The 18,723-nt window shown below is 41.1% G+C and overlaps 1 protein-coding gene across 1 annotated transcript in view; it reads right to left on the reverse strand.

Moving 5' to 3' along the window:
* Nucleotides 1-17,043: 17,043 nt before the first annotated feature.
* LOC137278082 (proteoglycan 4-like) overlaps nt 17,044-18,723 on the reverse strand; it is a 2,724-nt gene continuing 1,044 nt past the window's right edge. The window contains exon 1 of the mRNA XM_067810169.1: nt 17,044-18,723. This exon is cut by the window's right edge and continues 1,044 nt beyond it. Coding sequence (XP_067666270.1) covers nt 17,487-18,723 — 1,237 coding nt within the window. The 3' untranslated portion in view covers nt 17,044-17,486.

Consider the following 18,723-nt stretch of genomic DNA (forward strand, 5'->3'; position numbering starts at 1 on the left):
CATTGCATTTACTCTACGTCAGTTCAACCAATCCACGAGGAGCAGAATCTCTCGACATCAGAACACTGGAAAAGGGATAAGGTGACCATCACAAATGCTCCAACTATGGTCAACTGGTGAAGGAATATGATTGGCTGCAGATATAATGATCTAATTGTTTCCAAACATGCACTTGGTAGTTAACTAACGCAATGTGATATTCTAGACTGTTGGATGTTGGTGGAAGGTTTTCTCACAGACATCACTGGATTATTTGGTACATACATTGAACTAAAAGTCTGAGCGATGTGATCTGGTAATGTTGATAACCTTTTGTATTCTAAGTTCTGATTTGTAGATATTATAATACGCCCGTGTACTGATGTATTTTTGTTTTAATGTTGGGCTTGTTTCTGGATGTGTTCCTGTGTTGGCATATATTAGAAGTATATGGCAATGTATGGCAAAAACAAGCACTCCTGCACGGCGATAACGTCGGGTACATCCGATATCATTGAGATAAACAGTTCTTCTCGAGTTCACAACTTTCAAAAACAAAACAACAAAACAAACAAGAACAACTGGACCAGCAGTGCGGATTACGTTTCATCCTTCCCAACATGGAACAGTACCAAATCCTCGAACAATTTGAGATTTGAACAAGGTCAAAGGTAACTGAAGCCCGACGCGTAAAACCAGAGATAAAAAAATTGAGAAAAAAACCCTCTGGAACCGTGTTCCCTCAACGTATGCAACGCTACCTATTCTACTGGAGGGTTTACAGTAGTAGACACGCATAGTACATTGTCACAAAATGTACGAATAGAAAAACATCCACATCCTGCTCCTGAAGAATGGTTGATCCACTTCTATCCATGGAATGTCTTCTTGGCAGTCGTCCTGCCTCTGGGGGACTTCAGGGTCCATTTCCGCCCCCAGGACGATGGTATCCACACTCCTGTTAATAAAGGTAAATACATTTTACATCGTTGGTACTGTGTGTATTAATGCAAAATATATGCCTACACGAGAAAAAACCCAAACATGAAACTCAAATTGTGACTTGGCAATAGACGTCATTGTAAACAAGAAGGCATTTTATGTTTTCTTAAAAAGATCTTTTGGAAAAACACAGTTGCTTCCGTGGGCGACGGTTCTACTGCTAAAGGTAAATAGTATTCTACATCATTTATACTTCCCGCACATATTCAGACTGCATGAGTGTATTTTTTACACCGGTTTCAGCAATATACCAGCTATATCACGGTGAGAAACAACAAATATAGGCTTCACACATCATTCCCATAAGGGAAATCGAATTAGGGTTGTTTGGAGTCTTATGAGCGAACGCTTTAACCATTCGGTTATTCCACGATCCCAATAGAATTAAATGCAAAACAAATACGTCGGGACGTGAAAACAAAATTTAATCTAAATGTTAAGCTGAAATATTGAAATGCTTTACCAGCAGGTGGCCGCGCAGCCGGCTAGTACACTGACTCTAAAAGTGACCATCCGGGACTTGCCTTGTCTCGAGCTACCTACTGAAGGACGGAATGGCGGGTTAACACTAAGTTATGCCATCTATAGATAGCATCGTACTGGGGTATGCACGAAGGGGGCCCTGTCTACACTACCACCTAATCTACCAGTCAAATGCAGTCCGCATTGGGCCTACTGGGGATGCTGAAAAGACTGGGGCCACAGAGTGTGCCAACCCTAAACTAACCTGGTTGCTGTAACAACCATCCTGACTGTACAACCAGGCCCTAGCACCGAACCTACTCCATGTACAGTCGGCGAGGGGTTACGCGGAGAGCGGACGTACGATGGAGCCACCATGAGACAAAAGCTCATCCCATCGGTCCCTCGGAATGTGCCAGGGTTCCTGCGTCTGAAAGAAATGAGTCATTCATAAGCATCGGGAATGACATTTCTCTCGGATGTAAATTGGTTTAACAACTGAGAGTAAGTGTGGTTTTATGCCGCTTTGGCAATATCCCAACGACGGGCCTCAGAAGTGGGCGTGAGACATGGCATTTAAGTGGGGATTCGAACACTGGCACTGAACATGGCGCGCTAACACTTGAACAACTAGGCTACACTACCACTCCGTTTACATGCAGAAACCAGTATCAGCCTTTCCCATCTATACCTAAATGGCTGTATACTATGAGAGAATGAGTGTGCACCTTATATTAAACAAATATTCATGACGACGCATATTTTCTTCCAAATAGAGCTGGAAACACCTGCCTGTCTGGTCCTCTGTCGCCCTTCCGAAGAATACTTGAAGTTGTTCTACCTCTACAGATTTCAAGACTTTCTGTTCCCACGACGAATACTTGACATCGTTGTGAGTCGGGTGCTCAGACTCCAAGCGGGCTTCAGTTGCTCGCTTCGGTCGCTCGCTTAAAGTGTGCAGCTGAAAACGACAAAGCGCAAACCAGCCACCTTACGCAACCTAATCCCAGTCGCCGAACCCGAAACAAAGGGTTAAAGCTATTTTATAAACCTAATTCTGATCACTGCCTTTAATGGTCATTATCCTTTCTACTTGCACCAATACCCGGTAAGAGGTTTTACTCCCAATGTAAAACCTGGGAATAGGTTTAACTAGATTTAAGTAAAACCTATTCCCAGGTTTTACTAGGAGTAAACCCTCGTCCCGAAAGTACCGGTTTGGAGCGATCAGCCACCGAAATCTGCATTCACAGGAAAGGAAAAACAAAAACTCTGACAACAGTGTTTTAATTGAAATTGAACGTCATTGTAACACTTCCGTGAGCGACAGTTTGTGTTGTACCGGAATCTCCCTCTGAAGTAGGAACCGACACTGTCGCAGACGTCTGAGTTTTCTTTGGAGCTGAACATGAGAGAACATCTGACGCCATTGCTTGTTGTTGATCACTGGTTCTCTTGTAAACCCTCACTGCCTCGCTTTTGTGACCTACAATAAAAGAATTCATCTTGATAAGTCATTTCAAATTGTACATAACCGTTTGAAAAGCAATTTATATGATATTGTAATCGCTTTGCTTGGGGCCATCATTGGGATTCGAACCCGGATCTTGGCATGTTAACCATAACACATGTTGACATCACAAGTTCTAGCATTTAAAATCGCCAAATTGCAATTTGGCCCAGTCACTTCAAGTTTCATTCGTGTTTTGCAGATATTCATTGAGTTACATACCAGTTTGTTCACAAATCTGTTGCTCGCTTATGTTTGCCTCGTAGAGACGGGTAGCAGCAGTGCATCTGAGCGAGTGGTTCGTTTTCCTTCCTTCAATTCCGGCTTCAGCACATATTCTCTTCACCGTTGTCTGGATTGTGTTGTGGCCCATGGGCGACTCTAGGTACCATTTTCCATCCTTAGGTTTCTTCATCGGGGTGAAGTAAAACGCATTTGCTCGAGTTGAAGATGGTAGGCTGGAAAGTTAAATTGTGTTGACATAGAATCAATTAAGTATGAAATGTTTGCATTTGTCATTTATATGCCCCTAAACCAATGCGTGCAATCATCATCAGGGAGTAAAATTATAAGACAATTTACATGCAGTATGGGTCAAGTCACCCGCATGATGTGATTAAATGAGTGGTATATCTAAAGAATGTATAACATGTATCAGAAATGTATCAGAAAACATCTAATACATACCAAAGTGACTTGTACTTCATGAAAAGGCGCACATAACATCGTTCCGGGTTCTTGGTATTTTCATACGCTCGCACCTTTTTCTTCTGCAGTTTCCTGTCTTTCACTCCCCCGGCATTTGTCTTAGAGACGTCTTCCACATACTGCAGGTACCTGCGGCCGTTCTGGTCTGTATGTGGGCCTGTAATCTGAGGTTGTTGGTGTAGTCTTAAACTCCGATGTTCCTTTCCACCTCTCAAGGCGAAGTTAAGTCCTGGAAAATAAAATTCCGTACACAATTATATAATGTTTATCTATTTTGGTCTTAACACGGGATTCAAAATATCCATCCAAACTTTGTTTGGTTTGGTTTGCCTCAAAGTGAAGTCGGGCATTTTGTTCCAGTTAATCACATTTATTTTCGATGTGAAGGCTTGATTGTAAATGCCAAAATTGCTAATATCCGACTTTTCGACAGGGAAATCAAATGCAAAATGCAACTCACCAGTTAAGTAGAGGACTGTGTCCAGGAGTTTTTGCGGCGTGCCTTCTCCAAGAGCCCCCTTCTCCCACAGAGTGTTCTCCTCGTCTCGAGTTATCACCTCTGTAGGTTTTCTCACGTCTGCTCCAAGACCAGCTGTGGACCTCTCACGCATGCATGCGTCCAGTGCCTGTCTGCTGTCCTGGAACTCTTCGCCTTCCATCAGATTGTAAGGAGATTTGTTAGCTTTCAAGTGTGACGCTATTGCCGTGAATAGCCCATACACAGTAACAGCTGGGTAGCAAGTCCCGTCCACTTTCCTCGCCTCGAATAGGAAATACTTTAGGGCTGTATTTATATCTTTAGCAGTCATATCCAGCAAGTCTTCAGTCAAGACGGACGACGACAGCGCGATGTTTGCATCCATTGACCTCGTCCGACGCTCTTCTTGCCATCGCCTGAATACTCCTTTCGCCCAATCATTTTTGTACCTTGTCGTTCTTGGAACACATCGAGATAATTTCCTTTCAATATCTTCCTCAGTCAAAGGTGCCGCGAAACGGAACAGAAAATCATCATCATCATCAGCAGCAGCAGCAGCAGCAGCATTGTCATCATCTTTCTTAAACTGCGACTGTGTTAAAAACATTTCGTCTTCGCTCTGGTTTGCCATGGTTAGCAATGAGCGGATTCAAGTAACCACGTGGTATATAACTGACTCACTCACAAAAAACACGTGCACTGCGTGAAAATCCCGTGCGTTTTCTAACTTGTGCATTAGAGTTGCGACATTGCTGTCATTCCAAATGTTCGCGGTATAGTGAGGTCCTAATTCCTTATAACGCAATATTTAAAATGACGGTTTATAAGCAAGAGAAAAAACTTCTCCTCAGTTTTGGTAGAGAATGTAAACCTTCGGGGGTCGGGAAATCCCTCGGGGCTACGCCCCTCGGGATTTCCCTACCCCTCAGGTTTACATTCTCTACCAAAACTTCGGAGGCGTTTTTTCTCCTATACGAAAACACCTCAATCACAAGTCTTTGCACAGAGACTTGTTTTCTGATTTAGCATGAGTCAGGGAAGACTGGTAATATTCTTTATTGAAACAAAACGAAACAAACATTTCTTTTTTTAATTGCAGATTTATTTATGTAAGACAATATAATTAAAACAATCAACAGTTAATACAATACAGGTATGACGCACTGTCTGTTTGCCGTGAAAACATAACGATGAATGTCTCTCTAAACAAAAAAGTCAATCTAAAAAGTCACTTTCTTTGTTTGTATTACAAGGGGGTATGCACATTAAATAAAACGCCGAGAAGAAGTTGGGTTGGTCTAAGTTAACGCTCATCACGTATCGCACGTGCTCGTTTCACTGTTCTAACTGCAGCGCTTACCCCCTTGCAATACAAGCTAGTAATAACGATTTGAATCTATGATCGTTTGTTAAACAACTTTTATCCTAAGTTGAATAAAATCCTAAGGCTTAAGTTTTCAATAATTTCACTATGTCTGGTTTACCTTTTGTTTAAAGTGAGAAATCATCTCAACATGAGACACCACCATCACATTCACCAATACATGGCGCACCACCACCGGCATTACATGGGTACACCACAACATCCACCAATGTATGGGACACCATCACCACATGCACCACTACATATAGACACTACTGCCACCGACACAACATGGGATACAACACAGCCACCTCTAATAACTACATCCACCACTCCATTGGAACACCCAAACCACATCTATCATTGTATGCATGTCATCATCAAGATATGGTGCTATGGTGGACACTGAAGTGTTTTAGGGAAATCATGCTCAGTGGTGGGTTTGTTCATCCTTTCCTTTTGAACGAATTAAATCTCTCGATATGGATACGTTAAAGGAATATGCATTTGAAACCAAGATATTATATTTACTAGCCAGTGTTTAGAATACCTCTTGGCTACATTTTCAGGTACACGTACTTTTGCTTTGCTGAATCAGCTGTCACGTAGATACTAGTCATGGTGTGGTTGCATCTTCCAGTCATCGTGCATTGTAAGTTAAACATTTGTGGATTTAGATCTAGTTTTACATAATCGTAGATTGTACATCTAAATGATCTTAGATTGTACATTTATGGATTAAATCTGGTTTTGAATAATCGTACATTGCCTATGCGTGTATCAAGATCGGGTTGCAGAGAACAGAACATATAAATTAATACATGTTTTATATAATGGTATCAAATTCCGATTTATTCCCTTTAAATTTAAAGATATTCTTGTGAAATTCCGATGTTTTAATGACCTTTCTTGTGTCTTGTTTCGGGGAAGGGCATATTCGGTAGACTTGATCAACTGCACAAAATGAGGACATAATAATATAGGACTTTACTAAACGTGACAATCCTTGAGAATGGTTTTAAAACTAACATTTTGGGAGATCGAACCTACATTGTTGTCAAAGCGCTTCACTCATTCATTCACTCACTCACTCAGCTATTATGGACGTTGGGATTTGATGGCCGCGTTGTATGCGTATACAATCTGGAACATTGTCAGACGTTCTCTGATATTACACTGAAGTGTTTTGACCTGTTTTCAAAGTGTGTTGATAAAACGCTGTCAGGTGTAATAAAGATTTGATTTGGGACGGTTTTATATTCAAGCTGTCCACGAGATATAATGACCGACAAAATCCTGATTGTCACCCAATTGTGTGAATGCAGTCTGTGAGTTTCAGAGGACTTCAGTAAGACAATTCCCATTGGCCAATGTTCTACATGTTCTAAACTGAGACGGAGTGATAACACACCTTAAACAAGATTGCCATATGACGAACGGAATCGCCGTACTTCAAACTTAATGGGGATGTGTGCATACAATATATAGTTGGACATCAGTACAATACGTTTGTACACAGTTTCCACCAGGTCAACTCCGTTGGTAGACAGACGAAACTCGACCGCATTATGTTCTTAGTAGTTACTTTGGTTTTCCGTGAAAATATTCTCAAAACCAAGTGAATTGTTCTTAAGAAGTTTGTAATACATTTCTACTCGGATCTGAAAGAGCGCAATAGATTCTCATCAACGTTCTGCGTTTATGTAGGTCTCACACAGGTCTCACACTATGTCAACACTGTGTGCATTAGGATATGACAGGGTATACAGACATGCGTTTTTAACATGTTCTCCATTTGGGAAAAAAATTCTGCCTGTGAAACATGAACAAATTTTCAGCTGTCAATATGCTGAATGCTTATTTCCTTCAATTGTTTTTGGAAGCAGAACAAAAGTAAAATGGGTTGGTAGTCAAGAAAGGAGGAAGCGAACAAGAACTTGTTTGGTGAGAAACTGGCTTTAACCTGAGAGGCCAACAGCTGTGGAACGTTTCATCAACTGACACAGGATCTCCGCCTTGATGATCATGAGCCCTACAATTTCTTGAGAATCACCCCACCCATGTTCGATGAAATTCTTGAATGCATCACCCCTTCATTAAATAAGATGTCTTTCTTGGTCCATCCTCATTTTTCTGTGGAGGCATGGTGATGTCGATGTTTCCAGCTTGAAACTGATAACGGAAATATGAATGGGCTGGGTACTTACAGAAATGAAACCAGAACATGTCTGCTATTACCACTGCACACCCTAGAATCAGAGTGAGAATGTAGTGCGAACGGGAAGAGGTGTTTGAATACGAGCTGGCTGGGTTGAGAAAACGTTAGAGCTGGGTAGTACATGTTAAGAAAGTGATAGGTCTAATTCAGAACGGATACAAACTGACTAAAGACGGGTTTGAACTGCTTGAAAACGTTGTTCACATGGGGTGAAGGCGCATTTCTCCCCAGTCTATACGTAATACCAACTGTCTGGGGATTGGGGACAGATGAGGTAGACATACTGACAACTGTTTATGATTAAACGAGCATCGTAATTTATATAATCATTACACCTTCTATCCCGTTCAATCTCTTTTTATAGTTATTACTAAGACAGGTCAGGGCGTCCTAAGAACTACAAATGTACCTTGGTGTGCATCGGCCCAACCAACAGGTAGCATGGCCGGACCAACAGAACTCCATCGTTCGTTCGTATGTGCGACAAGACTAGACTTGTTGAGGGGACCGCTGATTTGTCCCAATGTCTTGGTTTTGGTTTGTTTTTACCAACAATCTTGACTTCTTGTGCCGTTGACGATCATCTTTGATTCGCTCCCCTACTTTGACCGATTCTTGCCTGGCATACCTGTCCCAAACAGCGTCAACTCTAATGCAGTCATTTCGATTCCGAATATATCTTAAAGCATATCAGCCAAGTCTCCAACTTTTGAAGGGGTTCTCTTTCTGCACATTTGCAATTTTGCCATTCCATTAACCATATGAAGAACCAGCATTCTCTCCTCTGCCAGTAGGCAATGAAGAACCAAACACTCCCGTTTAAAGTTCCACTTACAAACCGTATTGGATGATTTTTCTTGATGTTCCATCTGAATGAGCCATTGTAAAAGGAACACCAGAAATGTCAATGTGCTAATCAGGATTGATGGGAAAATCCATTCAGTCTTCCAAATTAGTGACGTGTCATGTCTGCATCTTATGAACATTGCAAGTGAAGTTGTTGTCCCAAAGGATATAATTAACAGCTTCTTGCATGTTGAACAGAGCAAAAGGATTAATGTCATATGTAGTCAGCTGAACTCTCCCAAGACAAACGTTTAGTCACCTTTACATCGATTGAACCTGAAACTGAAAATCTCCTCTTCTACATTGATTCCCAAAAAGCCTGTAAAGCCCAGGGATGAGAAGCTCCACACAGCAAATGGGTCACAATTGTGATGTTCACGAAACACGTCTTTACATCTTGTGGACAGGTTTTTAATGCTATTTATGTACCAAATAATCTAGTGATGCTTGTAGGTGAGGTGTTGACAAAAACTCCCACCAACATCCAACAGTCTAAAACGTCTTATTGGGCGAGTTAACTACCATGTGCATGTGTGGATACAACCAGTCATGAAGATTCCTTCACCAAATGGCCCTGATTGAAGTTGTGCGTAAGAAAGACGTACGACCTGGCCAACTAAGCTCCGCCCACTAATGATTATTCATGTTCAGTCGGGACGTAAGACCTGTCGGGGTTTAAGGGCTCTACATACAACCAGTCATGAAGGTTCCTTCACCAATTGGCCCTGGTTGGAACAATTGTGATGGTCAGCTTATCCCTTCTCTATGGAATCCGAGCTCCACATGGATTGGTTGAACTGACATCGAGTAAATTCAATGAAGTCAGTATGCAAGCAGAGAGATCTATGTCAATGCAGATAGACTGATTTATTGTGCACAAAGGCATGTCTTTTTGTATGGCAGGTGATTGTTGCAAGCTTTGGCTTGTAGATGACTCCAGTTCTGAAATGATGTAACACGTGATATGAAAGAAAGTGAAGAGGAGAGTTAATTGTAAGCTTCCGAATGTATCAAAAGTGATTAAGAGTTATCTGGCAGACCACTTTGAATAGCTACAACAGCGCCGAAGTTATCATTTCTCAATCAACATTAAAAGAGTGTTATATCAATACGTCTATGCATAAAACGTACCCTGTAAAACCATTATAGGGGGTACTACTTATAGATAGCAGAGGACTAAGTTTGTACTGATATGTAAACGAACAATTCATTTGATGTAAAACGTTTTATGTAGTATCGAAAAAGAACAAAATTTCAATGGTATGGTTTATGAAAGCGTCATTTGCCTAGTAGTTGATGAAATAACACTATCCAAGTGTTAGAAAACTATGCTTCAAGGCCGATAACTGCGTCTAAGCTCTGGCTGTACAGGGTCGTGGAAGCAGGGGTCCAGTTACCTGTATACCAGAAAGTTACAGTTAAAAGAAATTTCTTCTTTTTCGATACTATATAAAACATTTTACATGAAATGAATTGTTTGTTTACATATCAGTACAAGCTTAGTCCCCTGCTATGTATAAGTAGTAAAACTACAATGGCGGCCATCTTGGCAGCCATTGTGAATTCTGTGTGATATGAAACAATTCCATATAACATGATGTCACTCTAGAAGTAAACAGGAAACAAACACAACTGATTCTAGTTACAAGAATAATGTAAACTTTCAATAAAGAAATAAATAAATCACCACCACACATTTCCATGAAAAGTCGGAGAATCACTAAAATCCCCTATCTGAAAGAATAAGCTGTAGAACATTATATTACCACGAGATGACCATACAAAATTACTTTTTTTGTGCCCAAGCCATCACTCTAGAGGAGACAAGTGTCCAAAAACATCAGAAGTATCAACACTGGATGTAAATGGACATATTCGGTGTTATTTTGTATGTAAATTTAACTGCCGCGAAGGCAACACACAACAATTCAAGATGGCGGGCAAAATGGCGGTCATTTTGATTATTTTCAAAAGCAAAAATATGCTAAAAAATTTATACATCCTTTAGCAATACACAAACGTCAAAATGAAAGTGATCAGATTGATAGTAGTAAAAGTATCCATGATTAACTTTGAGTTGTTGTCGGGCAGCAAACCAAATGTCATGAAAATGCTCACAGACCCCCACCACATAAAATGGCCTGTGAAAAAAAGCAACTGATACCACAATCTGAGAGTATTACAGGCCTTTTCATGAGACCATGACATCATACTAACTGAAAACAGGATCAAACAACATCAGTACTGGGGAGACTAAGAAATCCTATTTCTAGGCCCCTTTTGAGATTCTCCTCCTGGGCTAACTGTTCTTTACTGGACCTGTGATTGCATCACTAACTCATGTCACTGTATTAACTTATAGTACAGAGGGAATATTCATCTTACCTTACCTGTAACACGCGATCCCTGCACCATAAACAACAACCCGGTACGGAGTATAACAGAATTATTGTATACGCGAACTGGTGTCAGAGAAGGTTGTGTCCTGGATGCGACCTTCACATGGCAACTCTGTTTAGATTTAAAGAAACTGTAACTTTCTGGTATACAGGAAAGACAATGTTAAGAACATGCCATTCCACTTCTGTTTGCTGCTCATGTTGTGTTGGTATCAGATGTGAAATACAAAGATGTGTTTCGGTAATAACGAAGTGTTTAGCTTACGTCTGAATTGAAACTTGCTATAATAACATGGTAGTCGTTTGTAGACATGTGAAAATTGATGATTGTTTATTATTACAAATGTTGGTATATCTTTTCCAGAGCACACTCTGTCATACTATGGCCCTTCATGTTAAGCATGATTACTATTTATGCAGATGCGTTATCAAAAGTTATACATATTTTAATTAAACCTTGTTCTTAAGATATAGAGTGAGATCTATATTGCGTACAAGTTAAATCCAGTGAACATGCCTCAGTAGACAACCTTCTGATGTCACGTGACATGGGAAGCGACGTTGCTAGCATCACACACAAACAGGAGAATTAGCGCGAGAAATGAGAGCAAACACAGGATTAAAGTAAGTCGTTGCCTGGTTTAGCCAAGACGTCGCTAACATTCAATACACTACATCCTTGTTCACGAACTGTCTGTAAAAGAAATGTACGCTCCCCCAAAACAGGACCATCCTTATCCAAGAATGAACGAACAAACGCACGAACTAACGAACGAATGAAAAATTTAATGTTTTTGCTCGCAGGTTCTTGCAGTGTGAAACATGGTCGAGTGTCTTCCGTTCCTCGTGCATATGATCAATAACACCACATGTGTTGTCCTACCAACTATGTGAATCACAGCGCCCAATGATGATTTATCGACATGCCTTAAAACATTGATAAAAAGAGGAAATTCAAATGTAACAATTCCCCACATTTATTACTTAAATAATTGTGATCCTGTCTGAAAGAGAAGTTTGACAGAGAATTATGTGTACAAGTAACGATGTGTACTATAACATCTGTTTGGGTGAAAGCGGCATTGCAAGCGTGAATATATTACTGCGTGGGCACCAAAAACAGGCATCCTAGATTGTACCCTTGTGGGGAATCGAACCTGGGTCTTCGGCGTGACGCTTTATCCACAAGGCTAACCCACGGCCCTCGGTCTAAATAGGATTTTCAGCAGTATACACGGTATATACTGCATAAGGTCGACATGTTGTCACCCCTCAGTTGGTAGCGAGTATGTGTTTAAGTTTCAAACATACACACAGAAATATTCAATTACAGAAATAGATCCGTATTAACATTGATGCTACACATACATGAATAACATTATAAAACCTATATCTCAAGTTATGGTGTCTGTTTTTCAGTTATACACCTACAAGGATAGGAATATTTGTAGCTATGATGACAGCAACCGGTTTGTCTCCCGATTCATCTACATGTGGAAAAGCTTTAGGAAAAAATGTATACATTTATGCCCATGTCTGGAATGAAACTGAAAACTGCATCAGGATAACCACTGGGTCTGTGAGCACAGTTGTACGCCGCCTTTAGCACTATTCCTATAATATCACCACAAGTAGGCACCATAGGTTGTACCTGTGGGGGGGAATCGAACCTGGGTCTTCGGCGTGGCGAGCGAACGCTATAACCGATAAACTACCCCACCGCCTCATCATAACGAGGAAATAAAGGGGCGGACTCCATGCAGGAGGAGAGCGGAATGACGACTTCGACCACATCAAAACACCTTTCAGTCTAGATATCGGGATGTGTCTCTGTGTGTGTGTGTCTGTCTGTGTGTGCGTGTGTGTCTAGATCTGTCTGTGTGTGTCTATGTCTTTGTGTGCGTCTGTGCGTGTGTGGGTATGTGGGTGTTTATTTGGAAAATACGTGTAAAGGTCAGCATCTCAGACACTTATCAAATGTGTTTTTGTGATGTGTTCGAAATGTTTATATATATATAATGTTTATATATATATATATATATATATATATATATATATATATGTGTGTGTGTGTGTGTGTGTGTGTGTGTGTGTGTGTGTGTGTGTATGTATACTGTAGTTTAAGTCAAACGTTAAAAACCTGGGATCAACTTCCTTACTAGATCAGTCTGTTACCATCAAACAGGTATATGTGTGTTTTTTAATGCCGTCGGCAATATTGCACTTATATCGTGACCATTGGAGAGTTCTCGTGTTTAAGTACACCTGTGACCGGTTACCACAGTAACAAAGTCATGGCTGATGTGCACCATGGTAACAGGTAAGACTTCGAAGTGTATGCATCTGGCTTCCATTCTTTTGACCGTGGTCCTAGATGAGTGTTACGCCTTGGTGTATATTCTCCCCAAGAGTGACCGCATAGCTTTGTTAGTCATCCAATTTTCGTTTGACTTCATCAGCTGAGTAAAACACCAAAGATTACACAGTTGTCGCAAAATGATCGTTCTCTGTCATTAAAGCCAAATTTACAACAGGTTTATTGTAGAACAGACAACGGCGGTCTCTGTCAAAACCGAGTCTAATTTCATATTCGATGCTTAAAATGTAAATTATACGAACCATCTGTATAAAATAGCACATCACACCCGACGTGGAACTGTATGTCAGTCAGACACGGAGTGTGTTACCACCATTTGAACGATAATTCTTGTGCAATAAGGTCAAGGAAATATGAACTGAATGCTAAAATATGCTATTCACTGCGAGGAAAGAGTTGTATTAGATCATAAAGAAGAACCCGCAACGGCTTGTCGTCGATAAGAAAGAGTGTCGGTAATGATCTCCGGGAAACGGAGGAAGAAATACAGCGAAAGGATTGTTGCGGAGCATCACAGACTAAGTGGAGGTAAAATAGCATTAAATCCCAAACCATTCGTGTACCACGGCTGCACCCAAGTCTTTTTGTTACACGCATGCAAAAAAAGTAATGAAAGCAACGCACAGAAGGCTAACAGTCCCGACTATTCCCAGAAACAAAAAATTCTGTTTGGTGCAAAGTGACAAATAGTTGTGAAAACCAAGTGAACGTATCACTGAAAACTAGCCACGACACCCGGTTTCCGCGAAAAGGGAAAGCACGCTCTGCCCCACCTGCATCACACTCCCAACCCGCTCGGCCACCAGCACACGCCACCCACAAAACCTGCTTAAAATGAAAATCCCCTTTGCCTGACGTTGCTCAGCAAACCAAAATCAGAATATCCAGAGCTATTGTATAATGACAGTGTCTTGTGTGTTCGTCTTACATTGACAATATTTTAAAAATGTTACTTGCTAAACGCCTAGCGTTGTATGCTGATGAACGAGTGGTTTCACTCAGAATAATCAATGTTATTAATACACAATTATTCTACCTATGGTATGGCCTTGCGATATCTACACATTTCATTAAAGACAAGCAATATGTAAGAAACATGAATTTTATGAAATACAAAACAATGCATTGTACTGACGCCATGCCACACAATCCGACGATGTATACTGAGCTACAAACCACGTCGATAATGAATCGTGTATACAGTAGTGTCTGTTTTACACATTCAAAACCCAAATACCCGACGGGCATGACATCCACACCACTCCGACGACCTTTCAAAATATTCCTCTTTATATTAATCGTATGGCTATTGCGACGTAAGATTTTATTTGGAAGTTTACACGAGACTATTCTGGCATTGTAAATACTGAGCTTACACGAGCGAGTTATACCTAGATACGGCAGTGAAGACGCTGTTCACGACGGAGTTCCCACGAACATGTCTAGTGATGACCCGCTCAGACGTGTTCGACTGGTTACCACAGCTGCAGATGAGGATGAGAGCGTGGAACTAAGAAGTGAATAGTGGTTGTTTTTTGTTTAAAACTGGTACCAGAATTTATCTCAAAAATATGAATTTTGCTTGAGATTGCTGGAAACAAATATTTGCTACATGGTAACCAAGCGTATTTCTTACTTATTCACTCTCAGTTTTATGTTAAAACATAGAGTTGTGGCTGTTGCTGAAACATTACTTAATCATCCTACAAATTCCGAAAACAATCATATACACACACATACACAGACACACACACACGCACACACATATGGACACACACACATACAGACACACACGCACACGCACACGCAAGCACACGCACATACAGACACACGCATACACAAACAAGCACACACACAGATACGCACATAAACTAGTTGGTCCGTATTTCACGGAATGCCTGGATGCCATCAGGTTCTATCACCATGTATTGGTAGTGGTATTGTCCACAGTTCATGCACAACCGTAGTCATGTCCCTACTGTGTTCTTGTACAGACTGCTGCAATTGTGTGTAATTTGTTACCCACCAGTTCTCTTTGTGTCGTGTTTGCAATTTGCATGAAAACGTCGGGTTATGAAAACGTGGATAATCATTAACTAACAATTAATATTCTCGTTTTTGTCTAAACAGGCAGTGTACTAAAGCGATATGTGATATGTTAATAATATTGAAAGCTGTATGATAAGAGGTAGTGTTATGAAAGCTTTCAAAACGTTTCCAAGGCAATACCGTATAATGATTCATTGTTTAGCAACATCATATGTGTTCTCACAATGTTTACCCAAAATTTATATCACTCTACATCACTCAATCACCCACTGACACCATTGTATCTTGTGATCATTGTACCTTGTTGTCAATTACTCGTCAGTATGAGGTGTGTTTTTCCTAATCCAGAGGTATTTGTAACGTCAGTCTTTTTAGAATGTAACATCTGCCCCCAGATCTGTATGAATTTCATAGTTCGTATCAAAATATCACAAAACTAATGTGTATATAAATGTAAACATGTAAATATGACTCTAAATACGCATGTGAATTCATACCAGCTAACCCAGAGTATTGCAATCTGCGATCATGCTTCCACATGACCTGCAGCGTTTGTCCGCATTAAATATCAGATCGTAAAGCAGAGATTACACACTTTTCTAAATACTCATCCTTGAAAAATAATTTACCTTGTATGTCAAACACTTCACATCTGCCTTGAATCAATCATTCTATTTCGAACAATCAGAATATTAAGCTTAAATGTTGCTCTTACTTTGAAGAACATGTTTGTCAGTTTAGCGGAACACTGCTTTAGAGTTACATCAGTGGGGTTCAAAAGGAGGATGTGTTTGGAGGATGTTGGAAGAAAGGTCACATACCAACATCGTGAACCTTTAATGGTGGATTCAAACCCTAGTAGCAGTACTTCAGCTTGTCTATCTCACAGTCCTTAAGTCCTACTGCCTTGCCCTACCTGCACTGCTAATGTCAAAAATGAAGCAAGTCTAGATTTCCTCAGGATCAGGTTCTGGATCGCCCATCTCACTGGGACTGCTTTTAAATCTCGATTTAAATCAGTTTGCTCGTGACTATCATAATTATATATTTTCTGAGACTAAGCTTCATTCTATGTCTCAGCTCGCGGTCACATGGCTTCATAACAATTCACGTAATGGTGCTCACGTATGTTAAACTCCCCAGACATTTGGTATGAATAAAATTAATATTCATTTCGCAAGAATATCTTCATTTTTCCAGTAACGAAAGCCTCCGTATGTATACAAGAACACTGCCAGTCGATGTTGACTATGACGTCTGTATAGGAAGCCCTCGACGCGATACAGTGAGTTTACTGTATGTCATCGGATCATCAAAGTTAACTGGCGGTTTATACAATAAATATTTACATGAAGAGGTCGTTCTGAGTTTGTTTTTGGTTTCTGGCAATCATACCCAAAAGACAAAAAAGCGAAACCCTTAGATTTTAAAGTGTACGTGCCAATACCGAGGTCCGGTGTATCATAGCTGCACAAAATTCAGCATCAACCACGGTGACCAGCATACCTTTTCAAACTCTTGTTACTTTGCTAATGGATGATTTAGTCAAGCAGACAAAGCAGATCCACTTCCCGGGAATGAGAGCATTGTGAATCTTGGGTCTAGAAAGATGCTTTGTTCCCCGGTGTTGTTTCCCATACGAGATATAAAACAGCACAATATATTTGCAAATCTCCAGCTGGAGGTACATTTTTGGAGTAATTAAGTAATGATACATTTATATCAAAATACACTAGAGGTAACTCCTCTATATATTTAACAGGTCACACAGACAATTATTAAAGAATATTTGTATTTTGTATTAATAATTACATAAGTATTTATTTTCAGCAAGAATACGTGCAGACACACGGGAGTATGAGGAGTACTAAGGACAATGAACATAAATCAAATGCCATGCACGTCCATGCTGATCGTCAAACAGGGATACTCACTGATGGGAATTTATTTATTTATTCCGTTCTCGAACCTTAAACATATTGCTGACATTATACTGGTCCCTTGGATAATAGACGAAATGTCTCGCATTGGACAGTGTGTTTATTCTGCAGGGGAAGTCTGTGTTCATCAGTTTGCATATGTATAAAAATGTGCCCTACTTCTTGCCGGGTGGGAGCGTCGGCACAACCATTGGAAGCGTTGGGATCCCTGGTTGTGCTGGTGGAAGTGTTGGAACCACCATCTTCACGGGGGCTTTATTTGGATCAAGGGGCACCTGTGTTCCGGGTTGGGCTGGTGGAAGTGTTGGAACCACCATTTTCACGGAGGCTTTATTCGGATCAAGGGGCACCTGTGTTCCGGGTTGTGCTGGTGGAAGTGTTGGAACCACCATTTTCACGGAGGCTGTTTTCGGATCAAGGGGCACCTGTGTTCCGGGTTGTGCTGGTGGAAGTGTTGGAACCACCATTTTCACGAAGGCTGTTTTCGGATCAAGGGGCACCTGTGTTCCAGGTTGTGCTGTTGGAAGTGTTGGAACCACCACCTTCACAGAGGCTGTTTTCGATTCCACGGGCACCTGTGTTCCGGGTTGTGCTGTTGGAAGTGTTGGAACCACCATTTTCACGGAGGCTTTATTTGGATCAAGGGGCACCTGTGTTCCGGGTTGTGCTGTTGGAAGTGTTGGAACCACCATTTTCACGGAGGCTTTATTTGGATCAAGGGGCACCTGTGTTCCGGGTTGGGCTGGTGGAAGTGTTGGAACCACCATCTTCACGAAGGCTGTTTTCGGTTCCAGGGGCACCTGTGTTCCGGGTTGTGCTGTTGGAAGTGTTGGAACCACCATTTTCACGGAGGCTGTTTTCGATTCCAAGGGCACCTGTGTTCCGGGTTGTGCTGTTGGAAGTGTTGGAACCACCATTTTCACGGAGGCTGTTTTCGGTTCCAAGGGCACCTGTGTTCCGGGTTGTGCTGTTGGAAGTGTTGGAACCACTATCTTCACGGAGGCAGTTTTCGGTTCCACTGGTACCTGGGTGGTGGGTGGTGCTGGCGACGTTGTCACTGGGTTCTTATGTGTGGTTTGTTGTTTCTGGAGAGCTCCTATGGTTTGTTGCAGTCTCTTTATGTCATCATGCATCTGCTTCAGTTGCACTTGCATATCGGGTTGATTGTTGACGTTGGACATGACGTCTTGGAGTCGATGCTCCAGCAAGTCAATACTTTGTTGGGCGTCCTTGATGTCTTTCAGTTCAGTGTTACTGAGAACATTGGCTTGCATGGCATTTGTGGCAACACTACTTAACTCGTTCTTAAGTGTATCCGTTTGGTTCTTGATTTGAGTTACTTCAGTTTCAAGGGTGTTGATCCTTGGCTGGTTGACTGTCTGGAACTCCGTG

The sequence above is a fragment of the Haliotis asinina genome, chromosome 3, assembly GCF_037392515.1.
Source record: "Haliotis asinina isolate JCU_RB_2024 chromosome 3, JCU_Hal_asi_v2, whole genome shotgun sequence".
In the NCBI taxonomy this organism is placed as follows: Eukaryota; Metazoa; Mollusca; class Gastropoda; order Lepetellida; family Haliotidae; genus Haliotis; species Haliotis asinina.